Source organism: Oenanthe melanoleuca, chromosome 2 (assembly GCF_029582105.1).
Source record: "Oenanthe melanoleuca isolate GR-GAL-2019-014 chromosome 2, OMel1.0, whole genome shotgun sequence".
Taxonomy (NCBI): domain Eukaryota; kingdom Metazoa; phylum Chordata; class Aves; order Passeriformes; family Muscicapidae; genus Oenanthe; species Oenanthe melanoleuca.
Genome location: NC_079335.1, coordinates 75,427,420 through 75,445,089, shown reverse-complemented (window position 1 = coordinate 75,445,089; position 17,670 = coordinate 75,427,420). Strand labels below are relative to the sequence as shown.

The 17,670-nt window shown below is 35.7% G+C and overlaps 1 protein-coding gene across 3 annotated transcripts in view; it reads left to right on the top strand.

The window, feature by feature from the left end:
• The window catches only part of CDH12 (cadherin 12), a 519,546-nt gene that overhangs the window by 435,260 nt on the left and 66,616 nt on the right, over window positions 1-17,670 (top strand). For all 3 annotated transcript variants that reach the window (XM_056485304.1, XM_056485303.1, XM_056485302.1), the window contains one exon: window positions 12,071-12,190. In XM_056485304.1, coding sequence (XP_056341279.1) covers window positions 12,071-12,190 — 120 coding nt within the window. The remainder of the gene's footprint in view (window positions 1-12,070; window positions 12,191-17,670) is intronic.

Below are 17,670 nucleotides of genomic sequence, written 5' to 3'. Positions count from 1 at the left end.
GCTAAAGACAACTGCTGTCTTATGCCGCAGGCTTGCTACTAATTTTATCCCTGTTGAATAATTTGGATTTCATTTCAGGGATCAGTTAAGTTGACAAATGTGATTGTGGCTCTTGGGGAAGAAAATTATGTCAAAAATGTTTAGATTTGGGAAATAAATGATAATTTATTAAAGGTTGGAGGTTTTTGTCTCCTCTAGCCTCTGTGACACATAGGTTGAAGTACATTTCTATAAACTTTTGAAAATTTTCTGAGCCAGTTTCAAGTGAATTAGGTAAAAGAACCTTGGCTACCATGTTTTTGTAATTGCTAAAATCTTAAAAGTGATCTAGCAAGTTAGAGAAATGTAATAAGAAACATAAGATCTTAAATTATTTTGAATTTAAGTACCCCTTTTTTTGAAAGTGTTAAAAGTCTCTTTGCAAGGGGGAGTAAAATATTTTGGATTTCTTGTATTTATCTGAGATAGGTGACACAAGGTTTTGTATTTTAAGAGTTTCAACAGAGTTCAATTACATATCGTGGATTCGGAATGCATTATCCATGATTTTTAAGAAAGGAATGCTTGAAGAATCATGCAGACAGTGCTTCAAGTCAATAATTCCAACAGAAAGGCAGCTCAGAACCAATTGAAAGCTCACAAAATCAAATATGAAAATTTAATTTTATCCATTTTCTCTGGATAATTGTCAATCTGACAGAAAACATCTGCTTTTATCTAGAGTGATAGAGCTAAATAGATTTTGTATTTCAAAACAACAGGAGCCTCTAAATATATGGTCTTTTGTTACCCAAGGTAATGACAAGTTTGTTGTTAATTTTAGCATGAACAATATCTCAGCCTTCCCAAACAGGACTTTAAAATGGGAAGGGCAGCATAAAATGAGCTGAAACAGTCTTAACTGGTTAAAAGATAAGGATAATGATTACGTTTTGCCAAAATATACACTTTTTGACTAGCTATGAGAACAGTTTCTTTTGTCAGCCATGGCTAAACAAGAACTGTTGGGGGTGGAGGTCTAAACTTAGTTCTGGCATACAGGGAAGAGAGTCACATTTACACACACCTTTAATACAGCCTTTCATATCACCTGCAATAACCCCAGGATCACTGGCTGGCTCTTCATCTGCTCTGGCATCATTCCAGTTAGAAGCTTTGCAGCCACAAACCTCACAGTCAGTATATCAGAGACTACTCCATCAGAGTTCAGGCTTATTTTCAGACAACAGATGAATGAAAATTTAATTGATTCATGAACACATTTTGGAATGGGCAGGTACATTAACTTTTAGACAGTTGGGATTGAAGTCTCAAATTCCTGAAGTTAAACAGTAAAACTTCAGTATCCACAATTAAGACACACTCATGAAAACAATTTAATTTTAAAATAGAGCAATCTTAGAGGTTTACTCTTCTCTAAACAGAGGAGGAGGGGGTTTTGCCCCATACTTCAAATCTCCTTCTTCTTCATATTCTCCATTATATTTCTTGCTGTAATGCTGTCTTGAATCTCTCATAAGACTTTAAAACTGAGTCACAAATGGCAAGAATGCTACTGAAGTCAATTTTGTGTCAGTGAAGACTTTATTCACTTAAAAGCTCAATTCAAGATGTCTTGAATCTATTTGCCAGTTAGCCAATTATGTATACATAAAAATGTGTCAGGGAATATTTTTAATGTAATAGTCCAATTTATGTAGAAGACTCCATTTATTTTTGTTTCTCTTCCAGCAATGGTTTTATTCCACCTATCATAGATAAATGTAAGTTATTCAGGCTCACTTCACAATATTGTTTCATGTTCCTGAAAACACAGATTTCCATTGTTCAGGAGTGCTCATACAGAAGAAACTGAGATGGAACAAAATAAAAGATACAGTAACATTGCATGAGTCAGGAAGCAGTTTTAGAAAACAGGAATACACCCTTGTGAATGATTAAATTAAATGTAAAAGTATATAAGCAGTCACATGTATGAAATTTTCCAGAAAGATGGGCAGTACAAATATGAACTTCCTCAGGCAAAAAAATCATCTGAGAACTGAGAACTGAGAACTCCCACAGCATATCTGAGTGTCTTCCACTCCTAAAGCAACCCTGGAAACAAGAACTTTCTTGCTCTTGCCTGTTTACCATGCTCAAAACTGAAATGCTTTTCATGTATTGATAAGCATTATGTTACCTTAAAATAATATTTTTGCTTCAGGTTTTTTGTTTGTTCCAAAGGCCACACTGTCTTTCAGTTTTTATCAAGCCAACCAAAACAGAATATTGGGGATTTGCACAGCCACAGGATGCAAGATGTTTTCTTCTATCATAAAATATCTTCTTTCATAAAATATTGCTCAAAATAAGCAATTATTTGTAATTTTGTCAGCTCTTGAGATTGTTATTTGATTGCTTCTTGACTGCAGTCCATAATTCTTTCAAAGACATTTGAGAAATTCTAGAAATAGGATGTGCTGCTTTATGTCTTACTTTGGGATGGTGTGGTATTCTGCCTAATGCTACATCTCCAAATTGTGTATATTATGTCATGACCAATGATGTAACAGAAGACATTTCTATTACCACCACCCTACAGAGCACCAAAAGTCACTACATATTAAACTGTGTTAGAGCAGTATCTACCACTGAGGGTATGAAGGTTCCTTTTTTCATTGCTGAGAAAAACTCTGCACACAGTATCTTGAAATTGAGTTGTGCTTAGTAAGGCAGAAAGAAATGAAAAGCATGTTTCTGTGACCTTTTGGCAAAGAACATCCTCCCAGTTATGCCTGGGAAGTGCATTCCTCCAGTGAAACACTGACATTTCCTTTGACTCACTTGACTTTTTCTAAAAAAACTGGATGCAAGTCCCTACTCTGGCAGCACTCAGTACAGAAATCTGGCTGCTGAGAAGGATGCTTGAGGTTTTATTTACTAAGACTGTATTATCAAAGCATTGTATTGATCCAAATTATGAAGTAAACAGAATTGGATTTACCATTCAGATCGACAAAAAATCAGACTGGAACACTAGAAGGTTTAAATATAATTTTATGAAAAAAAATCAAAAACTAATGCAAACACATAAAAAGGAGTGAGTTGTCACATTGATAGAAGATATTTGAGATAGGACTCATGATCAGTTTTAAGTGTGTATACTTAAAACTTCCATATGTGAAATATGACCTTGTGGTTTGAATTTCTTCTCTCTCCTAATCACTAAAATGCTCTCTTTTCAGTGTCATGAAATCTGCCAAATATGTGTAGTTGTACTATGATAGCATTTTCTATCTTCAGTTAAAACTTTATAGATTTTTCCTAATTAAGTTGCAACTGTTCCTGATGTAAAATAATAATGATATTATGTAATGCTATAGTATCTAAAGGCTCTGAAAATAAAGTGATGTCCTACTAGCATGACACAATAGAACCAGAGCTATGTGATGAAAGAGTGTGTGATCAGAACTTGGCATTCAGAGTATTTGAAATACCTATTAGCAGTAGCCCTGCATCAAGTGCACACCTACCTTCCTGCTTAGCTTTAACCCAAAATAATCCAGTTCACATGCTGAAAGAGTGTACTGAGGGCAAGGGAAAGATATGCTTCAATAGTGCACTCCTGAACCAAATAAAGCACTTCTTTGATAGCCATAAGAACAAGGATACAATAGCTCTCTGAAGGGAGGAAAGTCTTTATGCAGTACATGACATCACAAAGCTAAGGCAGAAGGAATCTGATTCACTTAATGCATTTCCATGAGGATCATCACATATATGTTGTTCCTAATGGATATCTAATCTGTTCTCAAGAACTTCCAAAGACAGTGATGCTACAATCCCTTTAGTAAAAGAACAAAGTGGAATCAATTATGTGTTTACCATTAACATGAGGGCTCTATTTAAAGTCTATCCACTTGTAACCTTAATGCCTGCATGGTTTTTTGTTGTGAGTTGTTTGTTCCCACTCTCTCTCAAGAGTTTCTGCTGCAAGGATGATTCAGCTGCATGTTCAAAGTCCATCAACTGCTGTGAATTACTAAGGGAGTCTGAAGTTGACCTCAGTCTGTACCTTTATAAGTCACTGGGTCATTCCTACAATAGGGATGTCATTTCTGAGAGGGAACACAAAGCTCAGATGAGAAGAGTCACCACACTCAGCTATGTTCAAGCTGTTCATCCATCACAAACTCCTGACTCCCTTCAGTTTCTTGTACAGTTCTTGTAGCAAGGGAAATTAGTTCATTAGCTTTGTTTTAGGAATAATTTGTCTAATTATTGTGGTGCAAGGTACAAGGTATTTGGAAATGGTATGTTTGTATGGTGTAAATTGGTCATGGGTAGGAATCAGACCAGAACTTACACAGGGACTTGTCATCCCGAGTGTTTTCAGATGCTGGATTTCTTCCCCCTCTTTTTTTTTTTTAAATACCACTTATGATGGAGGATGTGCCTGGTGTCACTTAAAATAACAATCAGTCTTTTGCCATTTCTCTTATTCCTGCAAATAAATTTGCATGAGGAGAACCTCTTGTCAAGCCTGAGGATGTCCATGTTGTTCCATGTTCTGAAGCTCCTATAGTCATACCCCTCTGGTGGATGTGTGGGGTTATTGTCTCACTACAGAAGGTTGTTGTAGTTGAATATTGATACAGAGAGCTGTGTGGAATAGTATTAACATTATGAATTGAATCACTGAATGGCTCAGATTACATTTAAAATTTTAATGCAAATCTAGAGTAAAATTCTATGGATTCTTCAGTACTTCGATCTTCAAGTAGCAGGAAAGTCTTCAAAGCAATATTCTGATTAAATAATTAAAGTCAGCAACTTTCACAGAGAATCTCATTGCATACTTGGTTGTGTAGAAGTCACTGATGTATTCTACAGTTCAATTTGCATGTTTCCATGACTCTGCCTAATCCAAGATTGCCCAAGGGATATTTGTAGATTTTGAGTAGGAAAAGAGGGTTAATAAAAAAAAAAAAAAAAAAAAAAAAAAAAAAAAAAAAAAAAAAATTAAAAAAAGAGGAAAAAAAAAGGAAAAAAATGTTCATGAAGACTGTTCTGCATCCTTCGTGAGAGATTTAACTGCAACATTTTAAGAAGGTAGGAAGAACTGTGATACATGCAATATAAACTTTAGAAGTGCTCAGTCATCAAAAGCTCCAAATGTCTTCCCCTTGAAATGTTACCACATAAGTACGTAATTCAGTTACCAATTCTAGAGCCTAACTGCATGATTCTAAATATTACTGGGGAAAATGCCTTGATAAACTTCTTTATTTCTTTCAAAATTTAAAATATTTTTTTCATCAAATACTGGTGTAGAAACTAACTTTGCTTAGCTAAAGATACCTGGGTGAACATAGATTTAAATAACTTCTAAACAGGCCCAATATCTGGTAAAGAACAGTGAAACAACCCAGCCTTCATATAACATTAGAACATCTACTGAGATTCAAAACCAGGTCTCTTTAGCTGGCATACACTATGAATGACATTTATTTCACAGTAATTTTTTTCTTCTATCCTCTGTAAAGCTTGAGTTTTCATATTACTACAGTCTGAATAAATCATTTGACATTTGAAGAATTGATGTGTGAAACTCCAGCTCATGAAAAATTCAAACCATAAAATAGTGGAAGTAACACTGTGACTTGCTTTCTCCTGAGTTCTTTATGTCATGGCCACCATTTTTTGGCGTACTTTATTCTGGGTGGAAGAAGGCTTGGAGGTTGTCAGGAGCAGTGTCACAATTTCAAGTTCTTTGCCACAATTAAGAATCTCCAGGAACTCTTCCATGAGAAAAGTGAATGCTTAAAAAATTTTTATCTGGTACTCTTTTATCTGGTATGAGAAGAATCTGTGTTGTTGAAAGGCCATGCAGCTGATACTAACAAATCCTGTCCAGGTAAATGTCATGACAATCATTAGGTTGCATCAGCTTGGAATCAGTTCCAATGTATCACTTTCCTTGCTCAAATTGAACTTAATACTTAGTATTTTTTTGAACATTTGAGTCTGATTGCACTGAAACAACTTTACAGATTAATAAATGAATAGCAACTCTGTGTTATTCTGGAGTTGACTCATTTTTCCTCAAGCCTTAAAGGTTTCAGTGCATTGAATAGGGCTAAAATTTATTATTTTGTAATTCCATTGCAGAAGGTATTTCCCAGGACACATTTGATTTCCTACAGTGTTTTGGAAAAGTTTTTGAGACATAGCATTTGATATCATAAAGGTTCTTCTAATACAACTTAAACCTCCTCCCTGTAAAACATAAACTAAGACAGTAAAAGCATGTTTTTACCAGCACAGAGACATCTACAGTGGGAGCTTTGCCAGCAGAGCTATCATGATTAGAGTGCACTGGTTATTTTTATCTCACCTATCCTAGCCATGAAGGTATACTGGCAGACTTAAGTCCCTACAGAGTCATAGCCTGAAAAGTAATCAGGTCGTCAAGATGATAAAAGGAAAAGTCAAAGCTAAATTTTTCTATTTGCTAAATTTCATTTATACAAGAAAAACTTCTGTCATATTGGAAAGAGGAAAACAGTTTTGAAAACAGAAAGGAAAAATAATTCTCCAGAGACGTATTTTTCAAACAGACAGATATTCAGCTTAGTATTTGCTAATTAGTTCCTCTGCCATTCTCCTTATGCATAATTTCCAGCAGTTACTTTACCAGGCCACTCCTTTATGTGCATATTGGGTATAGACTATTAGCTGCTATTTCAAGCTCCTAATTTTCTTCAGAAGTGTAACCTCTGTAAACATTATCACAGCCTTGAGACAGTGTAAGCAGCAAATGTCTTTAAAATAAAATGAATAGCCTAAATTAATAAAAATAAATAAATTAAATAAATATAAAGTGAGTAACAGGCATTATTAGCTTAGCCAGATTGAGCTTCTTAACTCTGGCTGACCCCAACAGATGATGGTATTAAAAAAATAAAAAAAAAAAAAGGGGAGGGGGGAAAGAAAATAATTGCTTTGTTGGTTTCTAAGCAAAATAATCAGCTAAAGCCCCCACAGTTGGTTTCCCCTGTTTACCCTCATCATCCATAAGGGAGATAGGGATGACCAGTAGGAAAAAAAAAGCCAGCTTCCATACTCCCTGGATTGTTGCCAGTATAAGTTAAATGTTTTTCTAGACGTACTAGAAATATGTTTAATTATGCTCTAAATGCTGAGATTTGCAACAGCTGCTTTTAGCTACCAGCACAGCAAAACTGTTAGCAAAAGGCTGCTGTTCTTCATCAATTACAAAAGGGAATGGCACTATTACTTTTGTGGCCACGGCTGCTTCTGACAGCTGAGAGAAATATATATGTTCAGGGTGATGTCTGGAATGCAAAACAGAAATAAAGTGTGCTTCCCTGATTGTGTCTAGTGTTCAAGTTATTGATGGAGCCAGCAAGCTTGTATTATTATCAGGGCTGCACAGCCATGAATGCATAAACTGGAAACTGAGTTTTCCAAGTAAAATATGTCTTTCTCACATTACTTTTGTGGGAGTCAGCGTCCAGAGTATATATTCAAAACTTATTATTGGTAATTTTTCTATAAAAGATAAGCCCCAAAAGGGCAATGTCAGCATCTCTCTTTACAAATGCACATGTCTTCCGAGCACTGGAGTTTTGCTGAAAGTACTAGTGGCAGGTCAGGGTAATATTTATTGAGACACGGAATCTCCTGATCTGAATTGCAATGTAGTGCTGCAGTGAGCCATAAATTCACTTCTTTTTTTTTTTTCTTAAACTTAAAAAAAAACCCCAAACCCACAACTATGAAATGTGTTGATTAGATTTCTACTTGAATTCTGATAAGAAGATGGATGCTGTTTGGGTTGCCATGGTGCTATTTTTGGAATTGCTTAGAAAGAATATTGCACAAACTAGTTAGTTTCTATGCCAGCAGCTGTGCTCTTCTTTCCCCCTGCCCATAAAAAAAAAAAAATCACAATCATCTAATTTCTTTCAAAAGTACTAAATCATGCATGTGGAAGGGGAGAGGTTGTGCAGCAAGATGATGACAGTTCTTCTGACTCTACAAGGAAATCATGTCTTTACTCACCATGAAGTAAGTGACACTACTTTAGGTAGTCCATTACAAAAAGTAATTCCATGAAAATTCACATACTATGTCACATACTCATTTTCTGCTAACAAAAGACAAAAAGAAAAAAAAAAAAAAGGTGAACAAGAAAAGCAGCAAAATCAGAGTCCTGAATTTCAAAGAAGAGTTGAGGTAGGAATATGCTTCACAGGATCACTAAAGTAGTGATACCTTTGTTACTGGAGAATTTCAAAATTTGGCAGGATGAGGGCCTGAGTCACCTGCTCTCTGAACCTCTGATCTCTGTGGAGTGAAGCTCCATCCAGAGCCCATGGAACACCTCAAGGCCTACTATAATTTCACCATCCCTTTCTTTCTCAGCTAACCTTGAAAACTTACTGCTCCCACCCAGCCTTCTCTTGCCTCTTCAAAGTCTCAAAGCAGGCCACCCTCACTTCCTATGAAAAACACTGCACTGCTACCACTTCACTGAATTTTGGCTTTGGTAACCAAACTTAATAGGATTTGCAGGCATAGTGCAAGCAGTTCTTAATAAGAAAAGGCATCACTTATCACCATGTCCTTTCTAGTTTGTCTTTGAAATTCTATTGACTGCACATTATTTTTTTCAGGAATTGTGTCTAAATAAGTCTGTGCCATTATTCTCACAGCATTGAAGCACCTCATTTCCCTTTACAATGAAAAAATCATTTTATCTAGACTCAGTCAAGTTTTGTTTATTCTTTGTCATGCTCTTCAGGTCAACAAACTAAACATAAAAAACTCATATTTCATGCTTGATTACTTTGAAAGACAGCAATAGCTCCACAGAGAGCAAGATATCCTACCCCATCTACACTTTGGTGGAGGTGAAATTCTTTTCCAAGTTGAAATAATACAAAGGATCAGTATTTGATTCTTTTATAAGAAAAAACAAAACAAAACAAGAAAGACAATAAATGGATTAAATACTCTGTTTCAGAACTTGGGAGGGTCTAAACTTTATTCTAGTATCCGGTTTGAGATTTTCATATTGCTTATGAATGCCAAATCTCAAACCAGATACTAGAATATTTGAAACTTCCTTCTAGTACTCCTTGCATGGGAAGAGAGTTCATCAATATTTCTCTTCTTTCAAAGATTCTTTTTATTTTGGCACAATAGCATTTTTACCAATGAGACACTCTGAGAAAAAAAATAGTAATTGTTCTAGAAATAAAATCAATATTTCATAAACCTTTCTGTTATGGTATAAACTCAGGGATCTTATATTTCCTTCCAGTTATTCTGATAAAAACAACTAGGTTTTTATTAGTGCTCTTTCTGTCAGAAAATGTCAACAAGTTATAATTCTTAGGCTCCATCCTATTTGTACTTATTGATGAATCTCCTTTAGTTTTAGCTAGAGTAAAATTCAGGTAACTATGCTTGCTGTGATTTACATTATGTTAGTTCTCAATACCAGTTGTACTTCTTCAAAGAAAACACAATCTTTAAAATTTCATACCGTTTCTTGAGTTGTGTGAATGGTTTAGCATTTTTTTTTCTCCTTCTAAAAGATAAATAACTAAAGCACAAAATTCATTTTTTTTCTGCATTTTATAATGCCTTACATCAAATGTGTGTTACCTGCACATAAAAAAACTTAAAATATATTTAAATGTTGATCATTAAAGTATTTTTAAAAAATTGCATCTTTTTTGTTAATTTCATTACTCCATGTAGTAATGTAAGTATATGTTTTAATTAAAATGTCATGAACTATAGTTAATGTGATCCTTCTTTACTACCTTCATGCATTAAGGATTTTCAACTGTAGCACCCTGTATTATTGCCTGGAAAAATATAATTTGATTTTATAGTCTACTTTTAAAAATATATTGGTTTCATGCTTTGCAATAAAATAGAAAGCTTGTTAGATACAAAGAGCAATGCTTGATAATACTGAAAGGGTGAGAAACCAATTTCAGAAAACCCATTTAAGACATTAAGTATACATTTAAATAAGTAAATGACTGAAAGCATGTTAAAAAAATACAAACCAACATGCCAGAACTCTCATAACAATATCAACTTTACATATTATGTTGGTTGAAAAATATCTGACAGATTAGTTAATGCAGTTGAAAATGCTGTCAATGTGAAATGGATTATTTTTCATATTCAGTGCCAACTATTTATCAGACATTGTGTGTCTCCTTTAATAAAACTTAGTTTGTGAATCAACATTTCTCCCTCCTTTTGTGTAAGAAGGTTGGACAATTGGAGCATGTACCTAGGAATATTTACACTAATAATCAGTATGTGCAGGGATCATTAAGCACCTCGGACAGTGATAGAATTTTCGGGTAGTTTGATGGTCAGTTTCTGCTTCCTTCATGTCACATGGTCACATTTTTGAGTGAGGAGTTATAGATATGGATACAGCTATGGTGTTTATTTTCATTAATTTTCATTCAATATTTGCTAATATTTTCTTTCTTTTAGAAGTTGATTTTAATGGAGCTTGCTGTTAGCTTAAGAATGTGATGTGCCCATTAGCTGTAAAAAGTGATTACTAATCAAATAACACTTATATTTTTGTGTTTTCCTCAGGAGATAGAATATCTCTTGGAATAGCTTTTCATTCTCTATTGCTCAATAAACCGTAACTGGAGAAGTCTGATGCTGCCATCACACAGCAAGTGTTTTTACAATGCTAGTACAAAACCTTTCAGCACCACTGTCAGTTCTCATCTGACAAGATTACATGGGCTGGGCACAGAAAAAATTGTCCTCCAAACAATTAACCTTTGCTGTTGCTTTGCTGCCTAAGTCTTAGGACCTTTCACATGGAACATCTCTCAGTGAGGTACTCCCAGAACTAAACTTTGAAAAGCCCCTTAAGGTTGAATATTTTTTAAAGCTTGTCGATTTTCTTTGCAGAAAAGTAGCAGTCTTAAAGCTCTTGCATTATTCCATGGGTATTATTGAAAAAATGCCAAATGACCTCCAAATACACTAAGCTGCTTAAAACAGGAATGGTGGAGATAATATATCACTGTTATGTTTCTTGTGTAGTCAACCTTCACTCCAAATCAGCACTGCAAATTCCAACATTGAATTGCACAGATGATCATAGGAAACAATTCTTCAAAGCTGATGGGAAAGACTAACAATGTGACAGTTACTTTTGCTTATAGTTTGAAAAGTATTTTAATTATGGGGCAGTGTAAAGTAAATAGATTAGCAACCAGGAGGAGGAACAAGACTTTTCTGCAGATTGTTGCAATTTACAGTGAGTTTTCTACTTTCATGTGCATTTCTTTTGCTCCATTGGTCTGTTTTATGTTGTAATGTAAAGAAAACTGCACTAGGTATGGTCTATAGCAATGGCTGAAAACAAAGTGACAAGGACCACATCCTCCACAGTACTTCTATTTCTTACTGAGCTGTATTGGAATGGCGAGGGTACTCAAGTCTGGATTTTGAAGACAATTACCTGACCTAAACACCTAATTTCATTCAACAGTAAGAATATGAATTCCAAAATTTAGGAGACTGCAGTGCAGTTCTCTAATGTACTTAGAGCTTGGTTCACTTCATCTTACTGAAGATTCAGGAGCTGATTGACCAAAAACTTGCTTTAAAGGCAACTTCTATGTTTTGCTTTCAAAGTTGTCTACTTTTTCACAAAGTTCTGGGATATAATCCTTTTTCAAAATTTTGTATTGAGTTTTCCCAAGCCTCCATCCTTTATGTGCTATATAAAAAGATTTTTGCAAATCATGCATGCATCATAAACTATTTGTAAGTATCTTCTGACAGTGGATACCTTTCCCTTTCTTCCCCTTTATGCCTCGGCTATTACCTTGATTGTTGCTAGCATGGAGCTGAAGAACTAACAGTTTTATTCTCACCTTTTTTCCAGTGGAACAAGAATTGCAGCAGAATCCACTAGCAACTGGACTAGTGTGTCTGAATCACTGGTCTTTGACTTCCCTATGACAAAAATGTGATTGCCTGTGTTTCTTTGCAGGAGCATATGTGCTTCAAGTAAAGGCGACAGATGCTGATGACCCCACTTATGGAAACAGTGCTAGAGTGGTTTACAGCATACTTCAGGGGCAACCATATTTCTCCATTGATCCCAAAACAGGTAAATAGCATATTAGCAACAGTGGAAGAGTTAAACATTGTTTTTTACATTCATGTAGTCACTTACAATGAATAAATATGGACCTGGCTGATATGGCCAAAATCCAGGAGAGCAATTTCCCACGATTCAGTTCTGAGTGTTGACTAGCTTTTCATGAATAGTAGTGTTTTGTAGAAACAAAAGAAATGTGTTTTTCCAATCAGTCCTGGAATATCTAAAATATGTTTACATTGAATGATTATTTTATCAATGTTTTACTATTTCCCTATAGATAAAACTTTATCTTCTACATGTACACTTTTTTTTCCTGATGACTGAGTTTTTTTAACTTGGGTCTTCTCAGCATTTTTACTTGCTGAACACACAGTCAGAAATTCTCCAGCAATTATTGCTTTGTTATATTTAACTAATTTGAGACTTGGAACAGCTAATTGTCTCCTTCCCTTTTCTTTTCCTGGGGCACAGTACTTTTGTCTGGGATTACTGGATATGTAAGCAGAAAATGATCCAATGTTTAAAGAGACTGAAGTATTTGGGAGGTTGGTAGACATGTTAATTTGGTATTTTATCCTATATTTCTAAATGTCATTCTTGATTCTATATTTAGCAATTCAGTTGAGGAAGTGATAATATACACAGTTAATGACACACATTGTGGCACCCTGAGTGTGCTACAGGGAAAGCTATCCATATGCTCCTTTCAGCAAATTGTTCCGCCTTCCAATGTGGATGTACTTGAATGTCAGATTCAGGATCTTTAGCCCTGATGGTGAAGTGTTGTAAGGCTGTGAATGCACCATCTCCAATGTACACATTCCTTTGTTCCATGCTCCATTTAGCAGGAGATCTTACTGTAATTTGCAGTGAGCAATTCTACTTTTAAACTGAAATAAAACTTCTTCAGGTGTCTGAGGAAAAAAATAGTTGCCTTTTTGCACCTAATTCTTCATTTCAGTTTTGTAAAGAATGAGTATAAATTTACTGGAGCCAAAATTGGAGTTTTAGTACAAGTTTTATGAGAAAAAAAGAGTAATTAGCAGTACCTGGAAGAAGAACTATTTTTCCCATGGCACTTTGAATGTCTCTGTTATATGTTCTCATCTGTTACTCAGTAGTGAGTCAACCATAGGTGGTGGCCTGCACCTTACTAGCCCTGGAACATCGTGCAAACTTGGCTATTACCCTAAATGAGTTGCTCATGTGCTAAAAGAATGGACACAGCTGTAGAGGAAGATTGGTGAAACAGTAGCCCATAGTAGTTTAAAATCTTATACCAGGAAAAAAAAAAATAGATTCATGCTTCTACAAGTACCAATAATATGCTGTAACGTGTCTTGCATTACAAAGTTCACATTATGAGAATTACTCATGATCTAACAATGACTCTAGAAGTATGTGAATAACAGTGCACAGGATGGTGATTAATGATTTGTTCCTAAATGCACAGGTCTGAGGCAGTACTACAGATCTGTTCTTCCCAATTCTTTATTTTATAACTGAGGAGTTTATACAGTAGTTTTTCACTGCAGAGTTTTACTGCCAGAAATATGTTCTGAGTTCTTTTGACAGGAAAGTGGAAGAAAGCCATTTCTGTACAAAGACAAACTCAGAATTGCCAGCAGATGAATAAGCATTTTTTTGTGTTGTTGTTGGCTTGTTTTACCATCTCTTGCATTCCAGAAATAATTTTCAGACATAATCTCGTAGTTATTCAAAGAACCCAAGAACATCTGTACTAAGTTTCTGCCCTGTATGGTGTTTCCAAAAGTGATGGCTTTCTTAGCTGTGGTGAGGGATGAAGAGTAAGTGTTTAGTGATGCACCCCTGGAATATTTTTCTCATTTTCAAAGAACTTGACTTTACAAAGTTTTTCTGTGACTTACAGGGTCAAAGTAACTAAAATTCTAAAAGTATTTCTCCTCCACAACTTTTCCACTTCACAGTAGGTAGATTTGACTTGTCCAGGAGTACAGTAGCTGCATACCCACTGACTAGAAATTCCACAGCAAAAGTTTATTTGGTTAAGAACCAGCTCCTCTCTTTTTTTTTTTTTTTTTTTTTTTTTTTTTTTTTTTTTTATGAAAGAGTGGCATCTCAAATTGCTTCACACCTCACACATTGCATAAGATAGTGAACAGTTAATTTCTATTTATATTCTCCCTGGATTGACTCTTTTCTAGATTTAAGATTTCTTTAAAGAGAATCCACCCCATAACAATAATCATCCTTGTCCTCCTCAGGGTGAGAAAGTGAGCACAGTATTCAGGAAGGGAGCTGATATGGATGTATACAGCTGTTTAATAGCACTTCTGTTCTCTATTCCTTCCCAAACAGTTCCAAACATTGTTTGTTTCTTTAGCTTCTACTGCACAGATGTTGATACGTTTGTGGAAATTTCTGTCACCAGTTCAAGATCCCATTGCAGAGTCATAACTGTGAAACCATTGACCAAAACTTTATGTGTGAAATAAAGACTGTGCTTGCCAAGCACATGACTTTACACATAGTCCTTCCTCGAATCGTTACACATTTACTCTGATATGAAACTTGTGCACTTAAATAGTTTTTAACTTCTATAGGTGTGAATGTCATGGCATTCCTTTTACTCCTTGTCTTTATAGACCTCCTAATCTTTTTTCATCTTTTTGTTGGAGATAAGAAAACCATGTAGAAGTGGGAGAGTTAACTTTGATTGCTATTTCAGGGTAGTTAAATACAATACAGTACCTTCTGGAAAGCAATTGTTTGAATAGCACATTCTAACTCCTCAAATCTTATATATGGGGAGTATTTTTAAATGCTATAAGATTGGTCTTCTGATTTTAATGTAAGGGGGTTTTTTAACACAAGAACTTCTCTTAAAATAGCTTAGCTCTCTTCTTATTCTGTGTATTTTCTTTTCTTATGAAAATGCCCATTTCCACCATTAAAATGTCCTTTCCCCCCCAGTTTTCTGATATGTTTATGAGGTCAATATTCTTATTTACAAATAGATGTCACCAGGTTTTGTTAGACTTGATATTCTAGTCCATATTCAGATGACTTCAGTTATATTATTGAAATCCAAATTGGTATCAGCAGGAGTATTGATGTTAATATTCATGCAGTAGGTTTTTCTTGGAACCTGTGTTTTCTCTTTACAAAAAGTGAGTGATGTCCTGCTCAATTATGGGTCAATAACTTTGGAAAGCAAATCTTCTGGTCCAAGTCCCATGCATACTATTTTTAGTTTTCAGCAATCTCATGGAGACCATATTTTACTACACAATTGATATTGATGACATCTGAAAAGACAAAAAGAAACTCAAAGTTATTCGGTTCTGCAGTTGAACAATATTGTAAAATCTTAAGGTAAAAGGATTTACAAAAACACAGAATACCATTACATGCACATAAGGCCTCTATATTTTAATAATCCTTAGATTTAAATTTAGATATTCTTTGTGATGCTGAAGTTGAAATACCAACCTTTATAGCCTTTTCCTTGCCATGGATTCTTCTACTTAATTCTTCTATTTTGCTGGTAAGATAACTCTAATTCACATTTGTCCTGTCCATATGAACTGATTTTGGAAGAAATAATATTTCTCAGTATTTTGTCTAAGCCTTTGAAATAGAGTAGGCAGAAAAAGGAAAACTGCCCATGAATTGCTAGACATAAAAATTATTTTCATTGATTTTTTTTTTTTTTTTCCTGAAGATAAAGGTTTTTTCCAGGAAAAATATATAGAATGACCTTACACTTCCAGACAGGAATGAAGAGTGGGTGATTTGGAACTTTACAACTGGAGTGATAGCCCATTCTTCATTTCCTGAAAACTCCTGGAATGTTTCTGAGAAAGCCACTTAGTTATACCCAGAACACCTATATCAACCAGATAAACTGCATTTTCTCTTCCCAACCCACTGTGTGCCCATGCTTTGGTTTTTTTTGGTTTTTTTTTCTGTCATCTTTTTCTGTAATCTTTTTGGACTTCAGCAAAGCTTTTGATACCACCTCTCACAGGATCCTTCTGGACAAAATGTCCAGCACACAGCTGGGTAAACACAACATCATGTGATGGGAGAACAACTAACTGGCTCAAGGGTCAGGCACGAAGGGTTGTAGTGAAAGAGGTGACATCAGACTGGTGACTAGTGGGGTTTTGCAGGGATCCATCCTCAACACAGTGTTCTTCAACATCTTCATAAATGACTTGGACTGCAAGGAATGCTATGTAAGTTTGCTGATGACACTAAACTGGGAGAAGCTGTTGGCTCCCTTGGGTGCAGGGAGATCCTGCAGGTTTTTGACAAAATAGAAAGATGGGCAATCACCAAACATATGAAGCTTAAAAAAGACAAGTACCAGATTCTGCAGTTGGAATGGTACCTCTCTGGATGTATAGACAGACTGTGGAATGAGGAGCTGGAAAGCAGCACTGTGGAAAGAAACCTGGATGTCCTGGTCCATGGCCAATTGAATCTGAGTCAGCAGTGCCCTGGCATCCAGGAGGGACAGCCCTGTCCTGGGGGCATCAGGCACAGCATCACAGCCAGGCAAGGGAGGGGATTGTCCTGCTCTGCTCTGAGCTGGGGCAGCCTCACCTTCAGTGCTGGGGCAGTTCTGGGTGCCACGATATTAAAACACACTAAGCTCTTAGAGAGCATCCAAAGGAAGGTCACAAAGATGGTGAAGGGCCTTGAGGGGAACCTGAGGTCACTTGGTCTGTTCAGACTGGAGAAGAGGAGACTGAGGACAGACCTCACTGTGGTCGTCAACATCCTCATGAGGGGAAGAGGCGGTGCAGGTACTGATCTGTCCTCTCTCATAACCAGTGACAGGACTGGAGGAAATGTCATGAAGCTGAGTCAGGGGAGGTTTAGGTTTGGTATCAGAGAAAGGTTTTTCAACCAGAGGGGTGAAAGAGGCTCCCTAGTTCCAGCCTGACAAAGTTCAAGAAACACTTGGACAAACACTCTCAGGCACATGGCGTGACTCTTGGTGTGTCCTGTGCAGAGGCAGGAGTTGCACTCCATAATTCTGATGGGTAGCTTCCAACTTAGCATATTCTGAATCTATAATTCTATGTTATTTCATTTTGTTATGGATGAAATTTTGTGTATGGATGTTGTTTAATCTTGATAGTATAACATGAGAGGTCTTTCCTTCACACGAGTCTTTCCTCCTTGGAATGAACACACCAAGGATATTGTAAAATATTGTGGAACATATTGTCTCCACAATGCCAAATTAAGCATTAATTAAGATTAAGAGATTCAAGAGGTAACCTAGTAAAGTTCTTCTTATTTGCAAAAAAAATTATTTTTCTGAATCCCATGAATATGATTTTTTTTTTTTTTTTTTTTTTAGTTTTATAATTCAAGATTTAATTTTGGAGCAAACTACGTGCAGTATAGTACATGCCATCCTGTGGCAGGAAAATAGTGATTCCTAATAGGGTTGTCATTGTCATCATGTTACAGATGGCAAGAAAGGA